Source organism: Neolamprologus brichardi, chromosome 15 (genome assembly GCF_056152115.1).
Source record: "Neolamprologus brichardi isolate AB-2024 chromosome 15, ASM5615211v1, whole genome shotgun sequence".
NCBI lineage: Eukaryota > Metazoa > Chordata > Actinopteri > Cichliformes > Cichlidae > Neolamprologus > Neolamprologus brichardi.
The window spans coordinates 11,753,845-11,780,577 of NC_142118.1; the positions used below are offsets into that span (position 1 = coordinate 11,753,845).

The window sequence follows — 26,733 nt, forward strand, 5'->3', positions numbered from 1 at the left end:
ATATTCTCCGACAAGCTGCAGTTTAGGAGATGAAGAAAGAAGTCAAAGATGTGTTTATAAATGTTTTTATAGGTTTCTCATTAATAAGCTGTTGATGCCATAGTGCTCAAATCCTCTGTTATTACATGTTTTTGACCAAAAAGGAAAAACAAAGGTTTGTAGTGTCAAGTGAGAATCAGATATAGCCTTCTTTTTTTAACCTAATGACACCTGAATGTGTCGGCTTTGTTTACAAACCACACCTCGGGCAGTTTTGCATTAGAAATTAGGCCATCAGTCTTCCAGGTCAGAAGTAATATTTGTGCATCCCTTTCAGTTTGTCAGAAGTCTTTTGTCACATTAAAAGATAGTAGAATTCCAAATACACGAGTCCATCATTGATTGTTGTCTAAATACCCCTGAAATGGAGACAGGCTTGATCAAGATCAAGTGTACTTGGCTTCAGTTAACAGAGGAATAAAGGCAGCTTTCTTAGCTATCACATGTCTGATAAGAGCTCAAAGAGAAAAAGTTTAAATATTTAATTCATTTTGCTGAACTGTGTTTGATTCTGATGCCACGCTGATATGTGTTCACTTCACCAAATCTAATTTCCTCACTTCCCTTTGAGTGTAGAGCTGTTGTGTGTTCACCTGCGTTTGATGTGCTGTCCCTCTGATAGATGCCGATCGTGGAGAAGATCAGAACAATAGCCCAGAGAGTGTACGGGGCCGATGACATCGAGCTGTCTCCAGAGGCCAAGACCAAGACAGATTATTACCATCAACAAGTGAGCTCACTGCCGCTGCAGTAACTGACTCATCTCATTTCTCTTTCCTCTGTGACAAGGTCACACAATGACTATTTCTCTTTTGCCTTTTACCAGGGTTATGGTTCATTGCCCATCTGCATGGCCAAGACCCATCTGTCTCTGTCCCACATGCCCGACAAGAAGGGGGCACCCACTGGATTTGTTTTGCCAATCAGAGATGTCCGTGCCAGCATCGGAGCTGGCTTCATCTACCCATTAGTGGGAACGGTACGTGGTCTGCAGCAGGTTAACGTTGACGTCTTGGTCCATGCCTCATAGCGCGAAGTCACAGAGCTTTTTGGAAGTGATTGGCTTCACAATACTGCACAGAGTTGATAAGAAAGTGCATTTGGTGTCATTTACAGAGAAAACTTGGAGGCTGTGAAGCAGACGTCTGCACAGAAATCACACCACAAGTGTTTTCTTGTTACTCGTGCCTACACGTTTGCCTGTGCAGCTGCTTTTTTCTTGAAGAATGTTCAATTTAATTTTGTTAACATGACACCGTTCCTTAACCTTGCCAAAGCTTAATGTCTCCATTCTCCAACCCTTGAAGCTCATTCTGATCTTCAAGGGTTCGGTGGGTGTGTAGGATTATTGTTCCTTGCATGTGCTAATTCATCTGTCAATGTTAATTCCTTCCTCCCTCAAGTTCGTCCCCGGAGAGTGTGTGTGATTTTGGTCCTCTCTGTTGCTTTCCCTGAGCCATGTAGTCCTACTTAGAGCAAACAAGGCTGGCTGGAGCCTTTTGCTTGATGATGGGCTGGGCAGGCAGGAAGGAAGCGGCTTCCTGAGTGCTTTGGCTCCCGCTGTTTCACCAGTGTGCCCTCAGGGCCTGGCTTTGAAAGGCTGGGCCAGAGGTGTGAGACGCTGGCCATGCTTGGAAAGGCATCTTGTAGGGTTGTGGCATCTCTCCACTTTCCACAACCTGCCTTTGATGTGCTGCTGCCTATGGAGCCACTGGCACACTGACATCTCTTGAACTATGACTTCTAACCCAAAGGAAGTTCTTTGTTTGTCCTCTGAACTCGTTGGCTTAGCTTCTGCTTGACACACTGACCCAAGACTGAAACTTTTAATAGTTAAAGATTACACCATTTCTAATCGCTGCATGATTTTCATGTTAGCACCTGTTGCTCTGGCACAGTTAAAATTGTGCTATTTTGTTTAAAATGGCTTTATTAAGAAAAAAGTCAAGAAACCTCCATGAGATATTTTTTTTTGATAGAACTGTCAGGGGACTTCTGATGCCTTAGCTCTGATTACAGCTAAGAACTCAATTCTCCCTTCACGGAAAGAGGTGAAAAGCTCTGAGTCAAGATAATAAGGAGGGTGGCGGGGTTTTAGATCGATGGGTAGGTTAGGGGTCTGCAGGGTAAAGAGTCAGGAAGACACTGATGTCATTCTCCAGATATGTATGGGAGGAGTTGCAACCGGAACAATAGACGTCTTTGGAATTCATATCCCGTTAGAATTGCTTTCACTGAATCATTACACCCTAAACCAGTCAGGTTTATAGAAACGCCCTCCTTGGCTGAATATTCTCCAGTTAAACTTTAAAGATGGTTGATGATTAAAGATTTCTTATCAATTCTAAGAAAGGCAACAGATATAGCAGTAAGCCCTAAAGCTGCAGCATGTAATATGAGTCGATCTCCTGCAGTGCCCCCCTTTCTCTTCTAAGCCCCACCCATAAGCAGTAGTTGTAGTGGTCTACGCATTCACCTAACAAGCAAAAGATCCCCAGGTTGATGCCGGAAGGAGCCACAAATCCTATTGAGGTTTGGTCAGCAAAGGCATCTGGCATTTAAAGAAAATATCTACCAACTCAAACATGTGGAGCCTCTTGCTGCGGCAACCCCATGTGAATAAGGTATCAATCGAAAGCAGCTTCTTAGATACACACTAGGATGTTCCTGGTGACTAATTTACTAGTTGTTTAAACAGGAAGAAAAAAAGACCAGACTACTTTAAAAGACGGAGAACATCCAGAACTGAGCACAGTCAGGCTTAAGCATTCGGGGTGGGGGCAGCCTTCTGTCCAGGCTGGATTCTTGAATAGTGGACGGTGGAATTGCAGCATCTAGCATTCAGCTGACTTGTCGCCCACATTCCTACTACATGTGCTTCATACATGCTGCACCTGTGAATCGAACCCTGTTTTCCCAGGTTAAAGTCTTCTGTTTAATCTATCACACCACACCATCTTACTTCCGATCTGGAATTTTTTGCTCTTCTTGCTACTTCATAGAACTTACCTGAACTCACCTGAGCAAACCTGTGATTGGCTCCAGTCTTAGTGTAGAGTTTCTATTTTAAAAAGCCCAGTAATGGCACAGGATTCCCTCTCAGACCACTTAACTTGTACTGAAAGATTATTATGGATTTTCTTGTCCAGTGATGGCAAAAAACAGCTGTCTGTTTCAGTTTTCATTAATTTTGGATAACTCTGTTATCTTAATGACCTGCCGGCCAACAGGTCCAGTAAATGTATTTATCTGGTAATTGACCTGTGCCTCAACTGCAGCTTTACTAAAGTTAGATTAGACACGAGGCAGAGATTGATCAAGTTGCACAGCGTCATTAAACGCCTTAATCAGTTCTTCATCATCAAGGCAGCAAACATACATGAACAGATGCGTCTATGGTAGTATACATGTAGCATCAGAATGAATACACCATACACACCACAAATAAGCAGTAAATGTACAAAGGTTCACAAACAATAGAACACCTTTGGCAAAACGAAGGAAAATTTACAAGCTTGACTTTATTTATCTATGCAAGCACGCAGCCTGAAGTACATCACAGAAGAAGATTCAAAATTAAAGATTAAAAGTTTAAAAAGTTTGGTGTGAAAAAATAAAAACCTGTAAGTACACACACATTTACAAAAAACCTGTACAGGATTTGTCATTCATTGACAAGCAGTGATACTGTTTTTTAGCCCTTAACAGGATGCACCGTAGTCCGTAAAAAACGTAAAAAGTCCAAAGTGCACGGTTCAGAGTTCAGACTAGATCTAAAACTAGGGCTGTTCGATATAACGATATATATCGGATGACGATATAAAAACGTCTATCGTTTCATTTTACGCTATCGTTTGTTTCGTGGTGTCGCAAAATAAACTGTTTACGGCAATATTTTTTCATCATTTTGATGGTCACTGTAGTGGCTATATTAATTTCTTAAAGTTCTCTCTTTTTCCTTTATTTAATATAACCAAACTACAGAGCAGATTATTTACGGATGAGAAGTAAAAAAAAAAAAGAGCCGCCAGGTGCTAAAAAATAAACCTTAGACTTAGACTAGATGTATAGTTTCATGCATCGGTTAAAACACTCGACTCCAGCTACATGATGTGCAGCTGGAAACACTTCCTGCAAGTCGAGCTGCCCGAGATTCACAGAATTTACAGAAAGTGTTACATTTTTGTGATTTATATCGTTATCGGGACAATAGAATTCTTATATCGGGATATGAGATTTTGGTCATATCGCACAGCCCTATCTAAAACTTGTTAAATCTCATCTGTTCTTCACATCACAGACACAGATGAACCATAAATCTTAAAATGAAAACAGCTTTAATAAAAACCCTATTACTCAATAACCAAATAAACTGTGGAGAATCTGTGTGACTTTTAAAGATTTACTGTTATGGACTTCACTGACTTTAATTTTAAATTGACACAAGTGCTTTTTGGTCTTTTAGATTTCATAATCTTCTCAGTACTTTTTCAAACTCTGCTGCTTGTTGACCGAGACGCTTCTCCAAAACCAGTGGGGGGTAAAAAACCAGCTACATTGTCTCCTCCAGGGCTTTCCCCAACAAAGGCACATTGTGTTTGGGCATAATGAAGGGACTTATTTGCCTGAATGGGCTTTCCAACTTTAGCCACGGAGTGTTATGTGTTTTCGCGAGTGCCAACTTGTTCTCATGCTTGAGAGGACTGGCAGAACAGCACATCTTTTGTTGCTTTCAGCACTTTGAAAGGTTTTCATACACTTTTTATTACCTTTTTATATTTAAATGTGCTGCCCAATATTTCATTCAAGGACGAGAAAAGTGAAAGGACTTTTTACTTGTGAATTGGAATTGATATTTTTAAATAAGGTTTGATTTGCCTCCTCCTGTGAGCTGACATTTTGTAGTCTTTCATTCAAGTAAATAAAGTGAAACTGGGATTTTGTTGCAGAACAAGGGGATGAATTTATTCCTTGCAGCTTTGCTTTCATATACAGGAATGGGAAAACATTTGCATTTGTACACAAAAGTCATCACAAAGCAGTCTAGAGTTGTAGGGACAGAGTTTTCCCCCGTAACGATTTCTAACCACATGTCATATGTCTCTCCAAAAGTTGATTCTGTTCATCTGGACGTAACGTTTTCTGGGAGAAACGTTTCGTCACTTATCCAAGTGACTTCTTCAGTCTCAGCTGACTGCAGGTTTCCCCAATCTTATAAACAGTACATTTGCATAATGACTGAAACCAGCCCACTGAAGGAACAATGGGCTGTGAGGTCAATTCCTTAATCATAATTATGCAAATTCTCATGACCATTGATCAACAACCACTGACCAAAACCCACTGATCAAAGATCACTGATCAATGGCCATGAGTACCATTCACAGAGAGTTGGGGAATGGCTGCAATCACAGCATTGTAAGATGGCGAAAGATGTACCCTTAGGCCCCCTCCTCGATTCAGAGATGGTCTTTCCCTTTTCACGTAAATGGCCTCCTTGACTCCACGCTCAAACCAGCGTTCTTCCCTGTCCAGGATGTGTACATCCTCATCCTTGAAAGAGTGTCCACTAGCCTGTAGGTGTAAATAGACTGCAGAGTCCTGGCCTGACGAGGTAGCTCTTCTGTGTTGTGCCATCCGCTTCGCCAGAGGTTGTTTGGTTTCCCCGATGTATAAATCCTGGCAATCCTCCTGGCACTTAACAGCGTACACTATGTTACTCTGTTTGTGTCGGGGGACCCGATCCTTGGGGTGGACCAATTTTTGGCGCAGCGTGTTTTGGGGTTTAAAAGCCACAGACACCCGGTGTTTTGAAAAAATGCGTCTCAACTGTTCCGATACTCCTGACACATATGGGATCACTACAAGTTTTCGCTTGGGCAGCGGTTGTCCTTCTCTTCTGGATCGGCTGGAGCTTTCTTTCTTGACAAAAGCTGGAAACGCAACACAGAGCGAACACCATCCCCACTGACACAGCGGCCAGGGAGGCAGAAGAACAGCACATCATAAAGGCCCTGAGTAAATGTGGTTATCCCAGCTGGACTTTTGTCAAAGCTGGAAAGGCACCTAAAGAAAGCTCCAGCTCCAATTTTGCTCAACTCATTCTTCTTGTTTCCTCCACTTCGGTACCATTAATTCATTAATGTTGAATTCTCTCGCAGCTGCTCTATTCCCATGTTGTTGCAGTATATGAATGACTAACCTCGTATTGTGGATGGATTGTCTCAGTTGTTCTCCTGACTGAAGTTTGGTCCGTTTACAGCATCCTGCCATGCGAACCCTCACGTTAACTTTTATCAGTGAAAAAAAGTTAGTATTCATCCTCCAGCTTCACTGTGTTTATGTTATGCTAACATAGCTGTGTCGCTAGCAATCACATAGTACATCATTATATACCAGCTAGTCCAATTTCAGTAACCCTAAAAAAGTCGCTGCTGTTTAGTTTTCTGTCTTCATTTATGTTGGAAGTGATAGCAGAGCTGTACGTTTAAATTTTTTCAGAAATCTCTCAGTCAGAACATGCTACATCATGTTTTAGGTGGAAACTAGCGAGCTAACTTCCTGCTAACGTCCAACTCCGTTAAATTTAATAAATTCTGTTTTCGTGGATGCCTGGATGTTAAACTTAATTGTTGCACCTGGTAAAGCAGCAACGCTGGTCATTTTATCAAAGTTGAAAGAATTTAGACAGTTTTTAACTCTCGGTGATGCCACAGTGTAAGTTTGAGTTTGGGACCTGAAGCGGACGGAGTTTTGGACCCAGATTACTCAGCGAGGCTCCTGACTACAGTAGCCATAATGCTCCGAAAATCCATCAAGCGGTGCAGCTTCGTAGCTCACAAAGTCGTACTAAAAAAATTTTTGACAGATGTTTGAGCGCCGTGTAGCACATAAAATTAGCTCGAGGTCAGTAAGCACAACCAGACTTCATACATAAGGCGCACCAGATTATAAGGCACACTGACGATTTTTGAGAAAATTAAAGGATTTTAAGTGCACCTCATAGTGCGGAAATATGGTCATTTCAGTTTCAGATGTGCAATCGATGCCTCAAGGTACATATTGGACTCTGATTGGTCTCCGTAGTTCTGACTTCACAAATGTTTGTTCTGTTTCTCATACCTGATAAAAATATTAATTAAATGTGTGTGCAGAATACTTACCGGACATGCAGCTGAATTCAATTCAGTTAAATTAAATTGTTTTATACAGTTCGAAATCACAACAACAGTCGCCTCAAGGCGCTTTATATTGTAAGGTAGACGCTACAATAATGCATACAGAGAAAAACCAAGCAATCATAAGACTACCTTATGAGTAAGCACTTTGGCGACAGTGGGAAGGAAAAACTCCCTTTTAACAGGAAGAAACCTCCAGCAGAACCAGGCTCAGGGAGGGACGGCCATCTGCCGCAACTGGTTGGGGTGAGAGAAGGAAGACAGGACAAAAGACATGCCGTGGAAGAGAGCCAGAGATTAATAACAAGTATGATTTAATGCAGAGAAGTCTATTAAAACATAGTGAGTGAACACTGTCTCTGTTTCAGCTCCGCCGTTCAGTATGATTTGATCAGTCTCTCATGTCATTGTGGAGAATTTTGGCCAACTCTTCCTTACAACATTGCTTCAGTTGATTGAGGTTTGCAGATATCTGTGATGCACAGCTCTCTTGAGGTTCTGTCACATTCTTTCAGTCAGGTTGAGCTCTGGACTTTGCAGCACCTTTTCTTTGTCAGCCCTTCTGTTGTAGATTTGCTGCTGTGCTTGGGATCATTGTCCTGCTGCATGACCCAGTTTGACCCAAATGTGAGGGCTGCCTCACATTTGACCCTACAATACTTCTCTATACAGAGGAGATAAAGGCTGAATAAGTGAGTGCAAGCCGTCTGTGTTCTGTGGCTGCAAAAAAAGTGCACATTTATCCAATCATTAAGTATTGAGTATTAAGTATTTCAAAATGTTTTCTTATGATTGTAAGGACAGATGTTTCACATATGTGACACTGCCTGCATTCACTTTAGATTTAGGCTTCTTAGTGTGTCCTATTAGATTTTAACATTTTTATATTTTTATGTTATATTAATGTTATTACAAGTTATTTTCATGTGTTCATGAATCTTCATGTGTTTTTAATGGAAGGGGGGATTTCCAGAACTATTATTCAAATTGGTGAGGAATGTAGACAGAAAAATATTTTTTTGATATCACATGATGATTTTTGCAGAGCTTTTCCTTTATTAGATTAGATATTGGTAGCGCTAGAAGCAAAGCAAAGGAGGTGGTATAAACAGAAAGGCATGAAGTGACTGGAGCAGTAAATGCTGCAGTTAAAGTGAAAGTCCCCCTGCACTCCACTCCCGAAAAATATTTAATTGTCATTCAAGTCCAGTACAACTTTTTCAATAATCCAAATCAGGCAGCAAAGAGACCACCAACATGTAATTTAATTGAGAACGATCATGTATTTTAATTAGCCTAACCATAACTCAGTAGCATAGCAGTGGTGTACGTTTTTTGTCCATCCATCAGTTTTATGCTGCTTATCCAAGGCCCAGTTGCCAGGATTAAAGTCTAACTAGAGAAGCCTAGCCTTCCTTCTCCCTAGCCACCTCCTCCAACTCATCCAGGGGACACCAAGGGGTTCCCTCAGTGTAATTTCTCCAGTTTTTCCTGAGTCTTGCCCAGAACATTCACCTCAACTGGCTCCTTTCAATGTGGAGGAAGAGTAGAACCAATCCTCATCCTAGCTTTAAAGCTGACCCCAGCCACCCTTCAAAGGAAGCTGCATTTCCACCACTTCTATCTGTAATCTTCTTTTTTCCATTACTACCCAGAACTTGTGGCCAAAGGTGAGGGTAGAAATGTAGATCGATTGGTAGAGTGACATCTTTTCTTCTACGCTTCACTCTCTCTCAAACGCAGTTCGTTGGTGCAGTGTCCTTTGGACGCCACACCAAACCATTGTCAGTCTTCACTCTCCCCTCAGCCGTAAACAAGACCTCAAGATAGTTCAACTCCCTCATTTGGGGCTGCTCGCTGACCAAAAGTGGGAACGCCACAAACTACCTGACCAACTCCTCTTAGCCTTGTAGATCCTGTTTCTCATGGATGCATGGACAGAGAACTTTTTTAATAATATGTTGGAGAACGGCTACACTGATCATGTTATTGGATTTTTAAAGAACTTTGACCTTATTTTATTTGTTAATGGTCCCTCTCTGTTTGATTTTAGCAACTGAAGGAGCATTGGGACCTCTTAGTTGGATTAATTTGGGATTTAAGCATTGACGGTGGACTTTAAAGGACACTCCCATGTCACAGCAGTCATATTTGAGGAATTGTTATTTGCTCTGTGAGATTGCGAAAGCACGTTCTCCTTGTTTTGTGCTTCTGCAAGTATGCAGAGCCACGTCCTCAGACAGGAAGCTCACTGCCCACTTCCTCCTGTTTAATTCCCACTTGTGGGTCCATAAAACTGCTCCTGGGTCAGAAGAAGAGAGGTATGCAAGGAATGTCGCTGTCTGTCTAATGAGCAAGATAATTTACTTTTGAGTCTGGACGGGATGAACCGGCTGGGTTTTGAGAGAGTAAAAGGGGTTTACGAGTCACATAGGAGTCTTTGATCCATTGAACTGTGCAAAACATGCCCTTCTCTCTCTCAAATTTCTTTTGGCAGCATTTCCAGCCTCTTACGTTTCTTTTCTTCTTCTATAGTCAGTCTCAGTGTACTTCCACGTGATGCTCTGTAACTGACACAAGCTTTCTCGTTGCACTGTAGACATGATCAGGATTAACAGGACCGTTCCTCTGTTGACTCATTGTCATTCAGAAACTTAAACACACAGTCTTTCTGGCAGATGTGATGGATCAAAACCTTTTAATGTAAAATAATTACAAGGCCCTCTAAACATTTTTCCGTTTATGTTTTTCTATTTTTGAAACTCTAAAATATATCTCAGTTGAGCTTCTTAATGCCCAAATCAAAACCGTGATTCTCTCTGACTTCACATAGCGCTTATTAACTGTCGTACCTGCAGGACCTCCTTTCGTTTATATTTTGACAACAGTAAAAACAAAGCTGCCATTTTCTGCGGGCGTATTCATCACCGCTAACCTTGAGTTAAATTAAGTCTAGATTACAGTTATTGAGCTTGTGTGGAATGACCCTATTCTGTCTAATTTACACAAGTTGTGATGCTAAATGTTGGCAGATGGTGTTTTGGTGTAGAGCAGCTGTGTTGTGGTGACGGCTTTAATGCGAGGTCATTATATAGATTGTAATTTTACCTTCTTATCTGATTTTTGTGGCCACTGACAGTTTCATGAGAAGATCTGTACCACCTGCGTGTGCTTCCTCGGATATGTCCACTCATTAAAAGCTTTCTTGAAATTCGACTAGATTAGGATAATAGTAGACAACAAACATATTCTTTTTTCTTTCCAAATTCTATTGTTTGTTGATGAGTTTAATGTCATCTGAGCACCTTTTTGATTTCTAGCAAACGTGGATTGTCACATAAAAAGGATTTTAAGTACAATTCAGTAGCTTATAAATCCACCTCTAGCATTTGATTAGCAGTGTTATTATTCTCTTAATTCTGTGGTCTGATATTTCCATATATGCATTTTTTGGTGACTTCTCATCAAACTCTTTGTTTGACACATGATTACAGTAAATGATTGACATAATTAAAATTAAATAGATCAAAGTTAGATTTATAATAGTTCAAATATGGGTTAAAGTTCTTCTCTGATGTGTTTTCCCTCAGATGAGCACAATGCCTGGCCTGCCCACACGACCCTGTTTCTACGACATTGACCTTGACCCGGTCACGGAGGAGATCACTGGGCTCTTCTGAGCATGCTCCCCAACGGTATTCTCGTGGGTATCATCTCATCTGTATCATATAAATTCTTCTGAAGAAGCTGCCATTGTTTCACTTTACATATTTCACAAGCAGCTAATGACAGTACAGTTCGTTACATCGACTGGCTGCTGGGACTTTGCTGCATCTCCAGGCTCAGAGGCCCTGCAAACATCTTTGTTTTTGTTTTTTTGTTCCCAGGCTCCCTGCTCTGTTTTCAGGATCATGGGCTCCGTGCATTCACCATAAGGCTCATTTAACCCTGCACCACTGGCAGGAAACAATTTCTTTCTCTTCCCAGCTGATCCGCATCAAAGCAACATGGAAGAAGAGGGAGGATTAGCGGACCATTAGACTAGCATTATGCTGCATTTGCACGTGTGTCATATGCCAAAGACCATGCTCTACAACCATATATATGTATATCATACATCCTCTACTTGTGACAACTTTTTTCTGGGTATAGAAGAATCCATTTACTTGGATTTTATTTTGTTGTTTCCTTGGATGTCTAACTTCTGTTTATTTTTCTGGAAAGAAAATCTAATGTCTTAATACAGCGTTGTTGTTTTGTACCTAAATGCAGTGAGTTGGCAAACTTGTCAATTAAGATGCTGGTGTACGCACAAAACGCCCTCATGTGACTTTGCGTTTCCTAATCTGTTAAGTGGTGCTAAATGTTAAAGGTGCTTTACATACACTGAGAAACACTACAAATGTCAATTATGTTCATAATTTCTAAGCAGTTTTTTCTGTAAGTATTAGTAAATTATTTTGTTTTGTGGTTTGACAAGAATATCTGTGCTTCTGTCATGTTATATATTTTGTTTGGAGGTATTTCAGACAATATCGACCAACCAGATTCTGGAGCTTCTTTAAGTGTTACCTTCAGAAAAGATAAAGTCATTTTCACTTTTATTCCATAGAGTGTAAAACAAACAGAGGTAGTGCTCTCTGAAAACATCTGGTACAATCCTGAAAGCTGCTGTATGTCAAATATTTCATTTGTCAAAGATCAAAAGTGCCTTATAGCAGTAATAATAAACCTTTTCTTCACTCCAAAACTGTGTATTTCTGTTTTTACGTCAAGCATCAGACATGAGCTCTTTTCTTGCTGTTGTCTCGCGATTCTTTTTGAGATGCCGCGATACAATCGTGCCTCCTTTCACAGATGAAACCTTTAAGATTTTCTGTGTTTGGTTTTTTTTTTCATTTCTTCGCATGTGTTTTGGAACGGTGTCTGAAAACAGATGATCCTCCTCACCCCCCAGCAGCACCCCAGGGTGCAACATCTGTCATTATGAGGTGTTTGGGTTTTCAGCATGAAGCCAAGTGTGTATGTGTGCACATGTGTCATAGCTGGCATTCCACACTTTCAAAGTCTCCGTGTTATTCTACGTGTTCACCCGGCAGTATCTGGCACCGGGAATCTTATACAGTAGCACCCCAACAGCAGATTTAATGTGTGTGTGTGTGTGTGTGAGAGAGAGAGAGACAGAGACTGAACCCTCTTGTTTTGATCTGATGACAGATTTAAAGATGTGTTGATAACTTGTACACTTTGGCATTGCACTGTAATGCGCTAACAGATTCCTGTTTTGTTCGGTTAGAGTTGTTTACATTGAGTTTTTGACTCCATCTGAGAAATTGTTTAGGCTCTCATCTTTTAGCACTTCTGGACAGATTTAATAGATTTTCCAATTTCAGTACCAAGGACAGTGTCCTGTTGAATGTTTCATGTGAGAGGAATTCCAAGAGTTTCTGGAAAATTGGTCCAAATAGTTGAAGCTGAATGATCCTGGTCCCCAAACATCCAATTCACTCTCAGTTGTTTCAGTACTTTTATACTAAAAAAGTGCTACATTAACTGGGTCCTCCATTGAAAGTTATCCAATTAGTTTAGATTTTAGCTGCTCAGCAGTCCTGGATCTATATGCTATGCTTCTCAAATAAACAAACTGGTTCGTATTCTAGAGCCATCCGGTCTGCAGAAAACTATAAAGTGGCGAGTATCTGCTTTGTGCCTTTAACGTACCCTTACGTTACTGTTTCATAGAGCTCTGAGCATGACATATCTAGTAATGCTGACACCAGCATTACATTACTGCTCATTTATTGTGTGGACATACCCTCTGTCTTTCTGTCTCAGTTGGTGTTCATGAGTTTGTTCGAGATTTTACAGGATTGTCAGCTCTGCTTTACATCTGAGTGTTATTGTAATACTGTGTTCAGTTACTCTTCTTGAAATCTCCACATTCCTCTTTTCACTGTGGCCCAATAGCTCTATCTTTTCTCCCCGAAACTTTTCTTTGGCTTGTCTATGTGGACAGTAAATGGCAACGTAGACTGGCTTCACTGTGGACAGAGTTCTAGCACTTTCCATTTCATGGCAAGCTTGAGCCTTAGTGGTTCCACACTCAAAAAAATCTGTTGTTGGATGAACACAACTAAACCATGGCACCTTTTTCCACGTGATTTAACCAAGTACAATAACCCATTTTTGACCATGTCAAACCAACACATTTGGCATTTGGTGGTTTAATGTAACCAGATTACGTTGGATCAACGTAGTATTCTTACATTGACTTGAAGTGATTTATTGAAGTATGTAAAGTGAAATTTGTTTTAATTCATTCTACACAAGTGAAAAACTTTAGGAAAACACAATGAAATCTTGTTGTTTGAACAACTACTTTGTTAATCAAGGCTGGTAGTCTTGCTTAATGAACCAATATGGGGGTTGATGATTTCATAGAGACAAACATCCATTTGCACTTACATTCATGGGTAATTTAGAATCACCAGTTAACCTAACTCCAATTACACACTGCAAACCAGCCAGATTGTGGATTTGAACCCAGTCCCTTCTTGCTGTGAGGCAACAGCACTAACCATCACGCCACCAGGCTGTCAATCCAGGCTTAACAAAAGTAGGAAAGCTATGATTACAAGGCTTGATGCAGAATTTTCTGTACGTTTTTGTCTTTGACAGGTTAAACCACAATAAATAGTGATAGCATACACGTGGTGTGTGTGTAGTTGTCTGCCTCTTAAAACTCCAGCGATTTTCCTGCAATTTGACATCTAATGTGATCTTGTGAATTTTGTGAGTCCAGGTAACTAACCACTCTTACTAGATTGTATCATGTCATCTCAACAAGAACAAATTAAGTTGCTAAATTTCATGCAGATGCTACATGATTTAATTACGTTCACCATAGAAACATGAAATTTAGTTCAAATTAAAAGTTTGAATCTTGTACATGTAACAACCACACAATTTCATTTTTTTGGAGTGCATGATTGTTTCTGATCATCCTAACCAGTTTCCGATTAATCTTCCCAAAGTCCCGACCTAAACCCTACTGCAAACTTGTTGGCTATAATTTCCTGGTGTGGTCCCAGCTTTTAAGTAATCAAATCAATGAACTCTACCAATTATGCCAGAAAGAGTGGGCAAATATCCAAGCAGAATTATGCCAGGAGCTTGATGATGGCTACCAAAACTGGACTGATCGAGGTGCACCTTGCTAAGGGACATTAAACATCACTTTGGCTGCATCAGAACAACGATGTTACCGTTGTTTATTAGATTCAGACATTTTGCCTTATCTTCTAGACATACATTTAAATCAAATCTTTCTGGAAGTCTCAAATAACTCCAAATAAAGCCAAAAGGGTTTTAAAAATTCAAAGATGGAAGTCTCCATGACACAAAGCAGTTTTTACTGGGAAAAAAATGAAAGATTTATAAAGCAGCGGTGAGTGGTCATAAAAATCAGTGTATGTTGCTTTAAATGAGTCCACCTTATATTACCAGTGAGTAGCAGATGATCTCCAGTCCCTATCAGTTCATGTTGCTGTCATTGTTTCATAGTTGTATAATGTGTCCTGTGTGTTTTACTGTTTGACTGGTTATATCCTGTTTCTCTGTGTAAAGTCTTAATTTGTGTTGTTGCACTACGTGCTTGGATTTGTGTTTTGGTTTAGCTGTCGGGACCCTAAGTTTAGGCGTGTGTGAACTTGGCTTTAAATGCTTGGACTGTAATTTGTGTGTTCAAAAATTCCAAACAAAATGACACATTGGCTCAACCTACAATTACAATTACCTACAAACCAGTTCTGTAAACCAGAGCAACTGTACACACACTTCATCAGAACAATGAATCACAGCAAAATGTAAACAAGATTGGATCTAAAGAGATGTCAGACAGAGAGATTACGTCATGGAGCGAATTCAGCAGGAATAACAGAGAAACTGTTTGTTGTGTTGCAAGTGTTATGAAGGTTGTGTTAGTGTTTTTACACGAAGCATAAGAAATATTGTTCTCTCTGCAACACAAAATGAGGTTTCTTCCTGTTAAAAGGGAGTTTTTCCTTCCCACTTTTGCCAAAGCACTTCCTCATGGGAGGGGGATTAAAATGCATGATCTAAGATAAGGTGGATGTCAAAGTACAGCCAGGAGAACCTTTTTAAACAGGAGGAGAAGTCTTACCCTACCCCTGTCACCCTCTTCTCTAACTTTGTCTCCAAACTGATCAACCTGAGCTGTCTCTCTCATGGACTTGTGATTCTGTCCATCCTGCATCTTCAGCTCTGCCCAGCATGTCTAACTACCATTTTGCTGCCGTCACTCTGACACAAATCACCCTGCCACTCGTTGTCACTTGTTTGTGGGTATTAAATATCTGAAAAGCATACTCTGTTTGGGTTAAGATCAAGTGACTGATGTGGCCATTTCTCATATCTTTGTGAGAAAGTCTCAGGTTGCTTTTGCAGTGAGCTTTGGGTCATTATCCATTTGGACTATAAAATGCTGTATGACTAATTTTGTAGCATTTGTCTGAATCTGAGCAGAGAGTGTAACTCTGTACACTTCACGGTTCATCCTGCTATTTCTGTCATCAAAAAAACCACTAGTGAGCCAGTTCCTCTGCAGCCATACATTTACTTTCCTTCACCATGTATGACCGATCACAAGCTGTCCTCTTTCCCTCTCTATACTTGTCTCTTCCTATCATTCTGGTGCAAGAATTACGACATATATACATATATATATATATATATATATATATTTGGCAAAGTCAAATAGTTTTCTAGAGTGTAACCAGTGGTTTGCACCTCTTAACCACCTTTTGTTATCTTCTTTTCTCATGTTAGATATTCCAGTGAAAAGCTACTAAATGCAAGTTTAAAATTCTTAATGAACTACATCTTTGATTAAATTTGTCATGACAACAAGGGAAGAGGTCTTAGCTGCACCTCTGAAAATCGGGCTCTATGCATAAAAATGTCTTTAATTCCTAAAAAAAAAATTGAATGCATTTTTGTTGTTAAACCACTTGAATTATAAGTCTGCACTTTCATCACACTTTGACTTATTTAAAACTCACTGAATGTGGAAAAAAATGTGTCATTCTCCAACAAGTCGTGGACTAAACTGTAAAAGTTCACAGGAAAATTTTACCTGGTGCTTTATATGTGCTTCCTGTCACCAAAATCAAGAAATAATGTGCACCATGGTTTGATTTTAATTCACTGTTTTTTATTCCCAATGACTCTTCTTAATTTCTCTTTTTACCAGTGGCATCAGTGGTGATGTTTGCCACTTCTGCTCAAACTTGTCGGATTTCTGCCCCCGTGTCATTGCTGTGTTTTTAAAATTGCTCAAATTTAGTTTACCGGAACAGAACAAAACGGATTAATGCAGCGTGTGAATAAAAGGCCCTTTATCCTTTTAATTACTTGCCCTCCGCTTCCATCGTTTGTTTATCCTCCATCAGCACCGGCTCTGCTCCTGCAAGGCGTGCCGCTGCACACCGGAGCCCCCCATGTGACACTGACGGGAGATGCAGGAGGTGGGGGCGTCCTGAAAGAGTTTGCCAGTCCCGACGCTTCATCACTCCAGATCCAGGCCACCCCGGGGCGGAGCTGCATCGTACATCGGACGCTTTGGATATTTGCTCCCCAAACACAGCAGTTCTGCTCTGGCTGCGTTTATTGCGGAGGCTTATTTAGACCGAAAGTAGCCAAAGACGAAAAGAGTTGGCCATGGGAGCACAGAACTCAGCGCAGCAGGACGGGAAGAGCCAGGAGGATGCCTCAGCCTCAGCTTCAGCCTCCGCCGGGGATCTCAGCGCAGAAGTGAAGGCGCACCAGGAGGGAGACAACGTCCTGGACAGCAAGGTACAGCCGACACTTGCGCCTTTTTAGCTCTGTCACAGTAAACAAGACCCCCCACCCCCAGCCCTGCACGGTGAGCAGAGACAGACCCGGTTGCGGGGGGCTGTATCTGCGTCTGCTTCCAGCTGTAAAAGCTGTCGTTTTGTGCATTTATTGTAAGTTTACCTACACGTTTGCAAACATACCTGTCGCCCCCCATCCCGCCTCCCCAGCCTCAAATCATGTTCTTCGCTGTGTGCATGAGTAATGTGCTGCAGCGCACCAGCTCCATGTGCGCCTGACGCTGTTTTTGCTGAGTAATGGGTCGAGTCTGCAGTCCCGCAGTAATAAAACGCCATCAGTAGCTCAGCTTGGTCCAGGTTTACAGCCACACAGGCCATCGTTTAGTCCCAGATAACGAGCATATTTTTCTTTATAGAGTAGGAACTGATTGATTTGACCGTTTTCGGCCAGCTTTTACCGGGAGAAATGACGGATGTGATTCTCACAGTGACCGATGATTGCATAATTAATGTTCCTTTACAGCAAAAATTGTCAAAAGTTATTTTTATACTTCATCATAAACTATTAATCCCAATGTTCTTTGTAATTCCCACATCTTTTTAAAGATGGCAGAAAAACGTAAAAAACAAACAAACCCCCAAACAATTAAAACTAAGAAAATAAAATGTGTTAATAAACAGAAATCTGATAGATACTCAGATTTTCATTACATAATTTTAAAACTACATGCATTACAGTTCAAGAGGTTTATGGCGGTGTTGTTAGTTCAATGTCAGTGTTGATGTTGGAGCACTGAAGAAACACCTGTTTTTATTTTATCTCTGCAAGACAGGAAATAGTTAAAATGCCTGTTATAATGTCTCAAAGCCCAAGATGCCACCACTTTAACAGTCTTAGACACAAAGATGAAAACATTCAGTTTTTATCTAGCACCAAATCCTCTCAGAGGAAATTAGAGAAGGTTTGGCATTTGTGCTTGAGAAATGACTGATGGGGGAGAATAAACATGCCCACTGATCAGCTAATTATTTAAACCTTTCCCTTCAAATCAAATCAAATCCAATCAAATCAAGCACTTTGATCTCGTGACTCAGCTGTTAGTAGTAAACAGCATTAAAGTGCTTCACATTTCCCATACGCCGGGCAGTTTTCTAACTCTAGTGTCACATTTAAGTCAGATGACACTTCCCGAGTCCCTCTGAAAGTGCAAGACGCTGCCTGCGCAGACAGCAGAGAATTTAAAGATAATGAATGTATTTTTATTTCTTTATTTTTTTAAACTTTTGTTTTGTTTTTTCCACATTTGAAATTAAAATGATATAAAATATTCCTATTCCAAAAAGCTAATATGCTGTTTTCACTGCTTTAGCCCTGCACCATGCTGGGGTCCAGCTGCAACCACCTGAGGTATCCTGCAAACACTGCGCTCTTACCAATGTGTCAATTGCTCAGTATTGTGTGAATGCATATTTGGAAAGTGCCTACTAAGAACTATTTATGTCTTCACCTTCTGCTCTGTTCACGCCTCACATAACCCATTGGATTTATTGAGTGTTTTATAGATTAGAGGGCAACAGGTTACATTTCGTGGCCCATCTCAGTCTCTTTAAGGTCAGCAGAAAGGTCACATGATACCTTGGGTGGGGGGTGTTGGTGGGGGTGGTGGTGATGGGGGGGGGAAAGGGGCGGGGGTACATTAAGAATCTAATCCAGATTTGAATCACGGTCGTTGCTTCTTGTTTATTTCCAAAGAACGTCTGTGTGGCGGTTGGACGTTTTAGCCTCGAGCCTCGAGCTCTTATCTCAGGTGTCATCATGGATTGCAGTGTTTTCACTTTGATTTCCAAGTAACTGTGGGGACTTTGTCATATGCAATATTTCAAACGTCCCGGGGTGTTTTAGGTACATCTGTTATTCTCTGTGATTTCAACCGTGACAGGTTGGAACAGTTTGTGATTCCCAGTCTACGTCTCTGCCACTGACAGTAAATTTCCAGGCATGCTGTTTTGCCGTTTCCACATCAGTAATTACCAGTTAGTATCAAATATTACTTATTTGTGGAAAAATATGAGAATTTGTAGGACAGACCTTTATTTCTAATTGGAGCAGAGTCACGGATCTTTAAGGAGACTTTTTACCCCCTCGAAAAAAAAAGTGAAATTTACTAACTTTTTCTCTGCTGGAGCAAGCTGACTTTGCATGCTGTTGCAAGCATGAGCCTCTAGTCATGGGTAAATGGATGTTTTCTTCTCTAGAGGTTTGTTTAGTATGTGTGGTTCAGTAAAAGGGAAAATACTACCTGCATGGAAGCAACACTGAAAACAAGGTTTGTGTTTTCTCGAGTAAGAGTCGGCGCTCGCAGAGAAGATGTTGCTGCTGATTCTTTTCAACGTCACTTCCACTGAAAAGAAAACCCATCACATGTCTAAAATGAGAAAAGGAAACATTTTGAGAAAAGTATCAGTTCATTCAATTTCCTCATTCGTTCTTTTGCCAAGAGTTTGTTGGGGAGACCTGGGTGTAGGGATGGGTATCGAAAACCGGTTCTTGTTGAAAATCGGTTCCCACTGTTTCAATTCCTTGGAATTGTTTGCCATTTTTGCAAACGTTTCCCTTATCGATTCCAGTCGCTCCTTTCAGGCCGGAATAGACGAGTGTCACCGAGCAGTGACTAAGTTTGTGGTAAAAGGCTTGCACCCATTTGCCACAGCAGATGCCCTCGATTTTCGGTAAGTGAATGTGTTTAATTATAGGCAGGGACATTACTGGATATTCTTGTGTAATTGCTACAGAATAATTTATGTTATACTTCGTTATTGCTACAGAAGAATATTTATTTTATTATTTCACATTTACAATTTTTTTTTCCTGGGTACCCTGTGACACCCCATTGAAGAGCCGTAGGCTGTGGATCCCTTAAGATCTCACTGTTGGGTTTGTAAGGCCATGTTACTCCTAAATTTCTATCTTGTTCAAAGAGAAGATATAAAATAAAGTTCTAAGCTATTCAACCTTAGTGTTCTCCTTTTTTAAAAATAAGAATCGATAAGAGAATCGATAAAGAATCGAATCATTAAACAGAATCGAAAATGGAATCGGAATCGTGAAAATCTTATCAATACCCATCCCTACCTGGGTGGGAGCATATGTTGCTTTAAATCCTTTGTATGCCTTTCAGTACTGATGGTGCCTTTCCAGATGTGCAAGCTGCCCATTCTATAGGCACTACCACACCCCCATATCATCAGAGATTTAAGCTTTTGAGTGCTGATGACATGCTCTTTAATGTGTAGAAGAAGTTGCTGTGTCCACGTTTTCCTAAAAGAATTTCACATTTCGATTTGTCTGATCACAGAACAGCCTAAATGAACTGAAGCCATTTTTGGATCACAGACAGCAATCATGGAAGTGTTCCTGAGGCCACGTAGGGGTTTTCTTGTCAGAATCACGCTTGTTTTTAATGCTCTGCCGTCTGAGGGCTTGGCGATTACGGGCAGCCAGTATTGTTTTTAAGCCTTGTTCCTTGCGCACAGGGATTTCTCCAGAATCTTTCTGTGATATTATATACCATAGATGATGAGATGATCAAAGTCTTCACAATTGTTGAACCTCTGCCAATCTTCAACTCTGAGAAGCTCAGCCTCTATAAGATGCTCTTTTTTATGTCCATTCATTTTGCTCACCTGTTGCCAAATTAACCCGTTTTTTCTCAAAATAGTTCATTTTCTCAGTTTAAACCTTTGACATGTTTTCTGGTTTCTGTTGTTTTCTTCATTCACTGATCTGTTACTTTTTTAATAATGTCTTTAAAAAAACTCCTCAAACTAAAACCTTCCTAAAGTTTTTTTTTTTTTTTTTTTTAATGAATTGCTTGTTTGTCCAGCAAATAAACATCTCAACAATGGGCACACATAATCTAATTAAAATGAGATTTTAAAGACTAAACAAATACTTCCACGTCAGTTAAACTGACAGGTATTTGACCTCTAGTCAGGACTTCAGACGTTTTCTTGCTGTTTTCTTTTTAAACCTGTGTGTCGTCCAGCACAGAGGAGAACCATGACCTTGTCTGTGGCTCCCAAGTATTTTATACTTGAACCATCCCACCAAAAGAAAGGAGTCGCTGGAAAACTGCTGTTTTCTCTGTAAGTGATACATGTCTATCTAAGATGAAAACAGATATTTTAAATCCATTTATTCAGAACAAACATCAGAGTTAGACAAAGCATGTAATCTTTAAGGGTCTATTTTCACGTACATTTGTATAATATGTTGTATTTTGGGGCGAGAGCGGGAAGCGTGTGTGTGCTTTGTTGGTTGGAGCGGTTGGAGCCTTCGTGCTTGATACGCAGTCAATAAATATCCTCCTCACTCCACAGAGGAATGTTAGAAATGTCTCCCTCTCCACCAGCGCCACGGCCCGCCTTGCTCATACCTCTCCGTCTCCTCGACCTCACCAGTGGTATCAAAACGATCACATTACGCTTGTAATTTAAGTAGGTGTTTCCGAGACTTTTTTCTTTTTAACGCAAAAATGTTTTTCTTTAACCCAGCTCTGTTGGCTTTGCTGCTGTTTACATGATATATTCTGTGAACTTAGAGGCTCAAAATAAGAAAATAAACAAGTCTGGCCAGCACAAATGAAAAAAATTGTTAAAATGAAGAATCAAAGAATTTAGATTTCACAGTACTACAACTCCTTCTTCTTGTCTCTCTATAATGCTTTTATACATAATATAGCTAGAATGTAGTCTATAGATATAGAATCTGCTGCACTTGATTCTGTTCGGAGCACAACATGTAAGCTCCTCTTGTGAAAAACTCCTAAAATATTAAGCCTGAATTTTTAAGAATGAAGATATAAAATCTTGCAAAATTTGGGAATACTTGCTACCTGATGGCCAGTGCATACATTTATGATTAATACACAGAAGCAAATTGTTTAAAGCAAAGGTCTTCTTAGCTCTCTGATTATTTAATATTGATTAGAGTGATTCTGCAATGCCTGGAAAAGTTTCCAGGGGTCATCACCTGGGCCGGGATGGTCATGAGCATCAGATCTTTGCAGGGAAGGATTTCTACAGAGAAAAACCCCTGCTAAATACTCATGGAAAAAAGTAATAACGTTTGCAAAAGTATGAAAAGAAATATAAGTTATGAAATATTAGCATAGCTGAAGTTTAATGTGATGGTACTGTGAGGATTATTCCTAATCGCTATTCTGCAGCTCTGATCTGAAAAGCTATCGAGCTATCGAGCGTGCTGCCATTTAACTTAACTGTGTGATTGTAAGCACCCTGATAGTGGCTGAGGTAACATGTAACCCTGATGTGACACCTTTGGGTTTTTGAGGTGTTCTCTGGACTGCACTGTGAAAAACTAAGTGCATCCTTACTGCCTCTGTAGAAATTAAGAGGATAAGTAAAATCCAGGTGCTGATTATCAAATACATGTGTGAGCACCTGCAAAAAAGCAGGATTTCTGGAAATTTGCTGGTCTGGACTAATCAGTTGTGTGTTAACATAACGCCATAAGCTTATCAGGAGCGGATGTCCAAGCAGATCCATCTCAAATTCAGACCGTGCAATACTCAGAGAAACTGCGAAATAAACCCCGTAAGGCTGGGCCAATATTTTAGGCTTGTTTTGAAGAGACAGTACCTGGACACCTCGCACTCACTGAGCTGACCATGTATACCAACGTGTCCCAGAGTCCAAATGTGAAGCCGTCTGTCTGACAACAAAACGTTTAGCCGTGCAAAAGGAAAATGATGGCAAGCACAAAAGAATGACTCCAAAAGAAAGGACTCATGACATTGCAATCGCCCAGACAAAGTAAAGACTGCAAACTGATTGAAATGCTGTGGTGGGACCAAACCTCAATGAACTGAAGTAATGTTGTAAAGAAGTGTGAACCAAAATTCCTCCACTACAGTGTGAAATCCTGATAAAGTCATACAGAAAATGATTCTACAAGCTACTAAACCATACTGACTGTAAGGTGCTGATCAGTGGCACTGTAGGCCTCCTCCGTTTAGTGGTGGCTGTTCCAGTCTGATGTAGGTTTATTTTACTCCTCTTGGAGTGAAATGATATTTTTAGAGATTAAATCTTTATCATGTATTCCCGAGCTGAACATTCACAAGTATTTGTTAAGCACTTTTCACGGGCACCTTCCATTCAGAGCTTCTGCTCACATGGAAAGTTAATTACGGCACTGTGACCTTCATTTTAGGTTAATGTACAGCCTGACAGTGGTATCTGCAGAAGACAGTGTTTCCTTGTTATGAGTGTATATCATGGAAACAGTACGGGCATTGTTCATAAGGAGAAGGTTTCAGTCTTATGATGATTTATGGGTATGGATTTTAGAGGCCTTTGGACTCGTAAAATTAACGTTGCACTGCGGGATCTCAGTTCTTTGAGCACACTGGAAGATTTCGGTGTTTGTAGGGTTGCTGCTTCAGCTTTAGGATGTTACTGGGCTTGGAGTGCAAAGGGATGCAGGGATCCTGCAGTCAGAATGTATCACAGTGCATATGTTCTCTTTAGTTTCCTTTTTTGCAGCCCAGTTAAATTGGAGTTGGATGGGAGGTGTCTCTCAATGCAGTGTCAGTGTTGCAAAAGTCAATTCTTATTGTTTTAAATCGCATGCACAGAGACTTTGAGATTAAACATAGCAAGCGCACTGCAAATACCCACCTAGACACGAGGCCTAGGATGGGAGTCAGATCCTCCTCCCCTCGCAGAGGCAGCGGCAGGTGACTCCAATGATCCAACGTCATGTTATGTAATGTAATGTGCGCTGATTAAAGCTCATACGTTCCTGTGTAATGAGCTGCGGCTGATCAGACGCTGCTCTGGCTCTGATTATCCTGTTTGGAGGGAGAGATGAGAGGGAGGCGGAAGGGGGTCAGACAGAAGATCCATTGAGGATGGGCCGGCATGGGGACAAGCGAGGAGCCCCTCTGTGCACCAGGGGAGGGGGGGTGAAGAAATGCATTTTGGGTGGACAATGAGAAGAGGGGGCGAGCATGGAGCACAGGGAGAAAAAAGTTTGAGAAAGAGAGCGTTACATGGGGGGCCTGCCAGTGTGACACAAAGCCAGATGAATCAGTCAATTGTGTCCTCAGTCCTCCCTTTGGCCTGATTTTAAAAGGACACCGATGACAGAGGTTGAATGAAAATAAGCTCAGGTAAAAAAGAAAGAAAGAAAGAAACGTGCTAAAGAGTGTTACTGCCATCACAGGATAATGTGAGTGAATGAACACTGATTTGCTTTCCACTCTGCAGTTACAGCTACCTGCTTCATTCAGCAGTTTTATCAACTTTATAATAAGGAAGAAAACAAAGGCTGCTGCACACGAACATTTCAAATTTAGAAGCTTCATCGAGGCAGAAAAAGTTTCAGCACAAACAGACGTTTCACCTCCCCGCCCCGGCGATGACACCCTTTTAAACACCTGTAACATGTAATGATTGAGATTTTAGTGAGTTAACAACCCTCAGGAACACTTTCTAGGTTCCCACTACCTGGGAATGTCCACCAGTTGGATGTTGGTTTTACTTCAGACATACTTGTTGGTTAAATTCAGATGTAAATAGACTGTGATGGACTGGCAACCTATACAGGGTGTACCCCAACTCTTTCCTAATTACAGCTGAGATACGCTCATGTAACCCTAAACAGAATCAGTGACTAATATAAACAATGCAACAATCATACAGCTTATGTATGACATATGCCTTATATGTCATACGAAGGGTTAGCAGTCTTTACTATCTAAAGAGCCATTTTGAGCAAATTTTGATTTAAAATAAAATTCTATAGAGCCATAAAACATCAGTGCGTTTTATCATAAAGGTGATGCAGCCCATTAAAACTATGCAAGGCATGATTTTATACCATGTTTTTGTGCATATGAGTCAAATAAAAGCCTTCTTAGTGACCTTTTTTGTAAACACCTGTTCTCACCACAGCTTTGGAGGTTGAGCAGAATAATGAGGATGAGGCTACAGGTGATAGACACAGGCTATCCTACGGTTTATCACACTTTTACAACGGAGGAATCTGCAGAATCACAACAATGACAATGAATTAAAATATTCAAAAATAGCCATTTTTCACTTCCACGTTAATATGTTTGGTTGATTAGATATTTGCGTTAAGGAGTGTACCTAATGAAGTGACTGATAAGTATATTATATTACTTTATTATAATATAGGTGCAAGCACAATTAAACTACAACAAATAATGAACCTCCCATGTTTTTTTTTCTAAAAGGGAAATCAAATCTAGAAAGTTTTTTTTCCTGCTCTTGTTGAGGTAAACAGGAAGTATCTCACTTCTAATTGGTCTGTTCTAATTGCTCACACATCTCTCAGATACACTGCCAGATCCATAAAAACAGGCGTGGGTGTTTGAGGATGTGAAAAACCAGGGGTCTTTTGTTCCTCTTTACTCATCAGCACTTGGGAAAAAAAGAAAACGGCATTGAAACATTATATAATGTTTTTTTTTCCTGTTTTTTAGTTTGTTTTTCTTTTACTGGCGTTTCCGCCTCTTTTTTCCACCTAATTATCCAATAAGCTGTTTACCCTGCAGATCATTAAGCATTTACATCAAGAAATGATTCAAATGAACTGAAACAAATTCTATTAAAATGCAGTTAGTGTCTGCTTCTTCTCGTAATACTGAAAACTGTATATTTTTCCCTACAAATCTGCAGTGTACGTGTATGTGAATGTGATGCAGCTATAAGTAAAATCCACCGAAAGAAGAGAAAGAAAAGTTTTCTGTTGCTTGATAATGAGATTATTTCTTGATGTGTTCTGCAGTTGCTGACAAATAAAGCTACTTTCCATGGGTTCCAACAGCAGGGAGCTCTGCATTTTTAAGCAAAAATATACACCTTCCTGCTGTAACCCTAAATGCGATTTGTATGGAAGCCCATTTCCGCCACTAAAAAACAAACAAACAAAAGTTTCCATAACAGTTAGCAGCGCTGAATCGAAATTTTTTATTTTCTTGAGATTTTGACTTATTAACTTGAAATTTTGAGAAAAGTAACTTGAAATTTCGAGTTAGAGCTGCCAATCAGTAATCCACGTGAATGACATCATTTCTTTGTTACCCGGAAGTTGAAGCGCTCAGCTACAAATGCTACAGCTAAGCTACCAGCCAGTCATGAATGCACAAATTGCTGAGTATCTTCAGCGTGGCTTCACAAATGATGTCATCTTTTTGTTATTAGCTGAATCACATGCCGTTACTATGAGCAAACGTACTCTCCAAAGCGCCAATTTGTTGCAGTACGGTTTTGAGTGTGTATTGCGCTATATCCTCCCAGGTAACAAGAAAATGACGTCATTCACGTAGATTACTGAAATGTCGAGTTACTTTTCTCAAAATTTCGAGTTAATAAGTTGAAATTTTGAGAAAAATACAGATACTTTTTTAGTGGTGGAAATGGGCTTCCATAGTTTGTCTCTAACTGGAATCAAACCAGTGACCTTTCTTTTTGCCGATAACCAGAGCAGATAACCACTACATTATGGAGCCTCTCTGACTACTTTAGACACTGGAAGCCTTTAGCTCCTCATACTGAAGAACACTTACATTTTAAGTTGATAACTAGTACAC

At 40.4% G+C, this 26,733-nt stretch overlaps 2 protein-coding genes across 4 annotated transcripts in view; both read left to right on the forward strand.

The window, feature by feature from the left end:
- The window catches only part of mthfd1l (methylenetetrahydrofolate dehydrogenase (NADP+ dependent) 1 like), a 43,160-nt gene extending 31,193 nt beyond the window's left edge, over window positions 1-11,967 (forward strand). For both annotated transcript variants that reach the window (XM_087852064.1, XM_087852065.1), the window contains exons 25-28: window positions 662-769; window positions 866-1,018; window positions 10,808-10,920; window positions 11,105-11,967. In XM_087852064.1, the coding sequence (XP_087708190.1) occupies window positions 662-769; window positions 866-1,018; window positions 10,808-10,897 (351 nt within the window). In that variant the 3' untranslated portion in view covers window positions 10,898-10,920; window positions 11,105-11,967. The remainder of the gene's footprint in view (window positions 1-661; window positions 770-865; window positions 1,019-10,807; window positions 10,921-11,104) is intronic.
- A 4,795-nt stretch (window positions 11,968-16,762) lies between these two features.
- akap12b (A-kinase anchoring protein 12b) overlaps window positions 16,763-26,733 on the forward strand; it is a 56,704-nt gene continuing 46,733 nt past the window's right edge. For both annotated transcript variants that reach the window (XM_006792450.3, XM_087851939.1), the window contains exon 1: window positions 16,763-17,090. In XM_006792450.3, coding sequence (XP_006792513.2) covers window positions 16,956-17,090 — 135 coding nt within the window. In that variant the 5' untranslated portion in view covers window positions 16,763-16,955. The remainder of the gene's footprint in view (window positions 17,091-26,733) is intronic.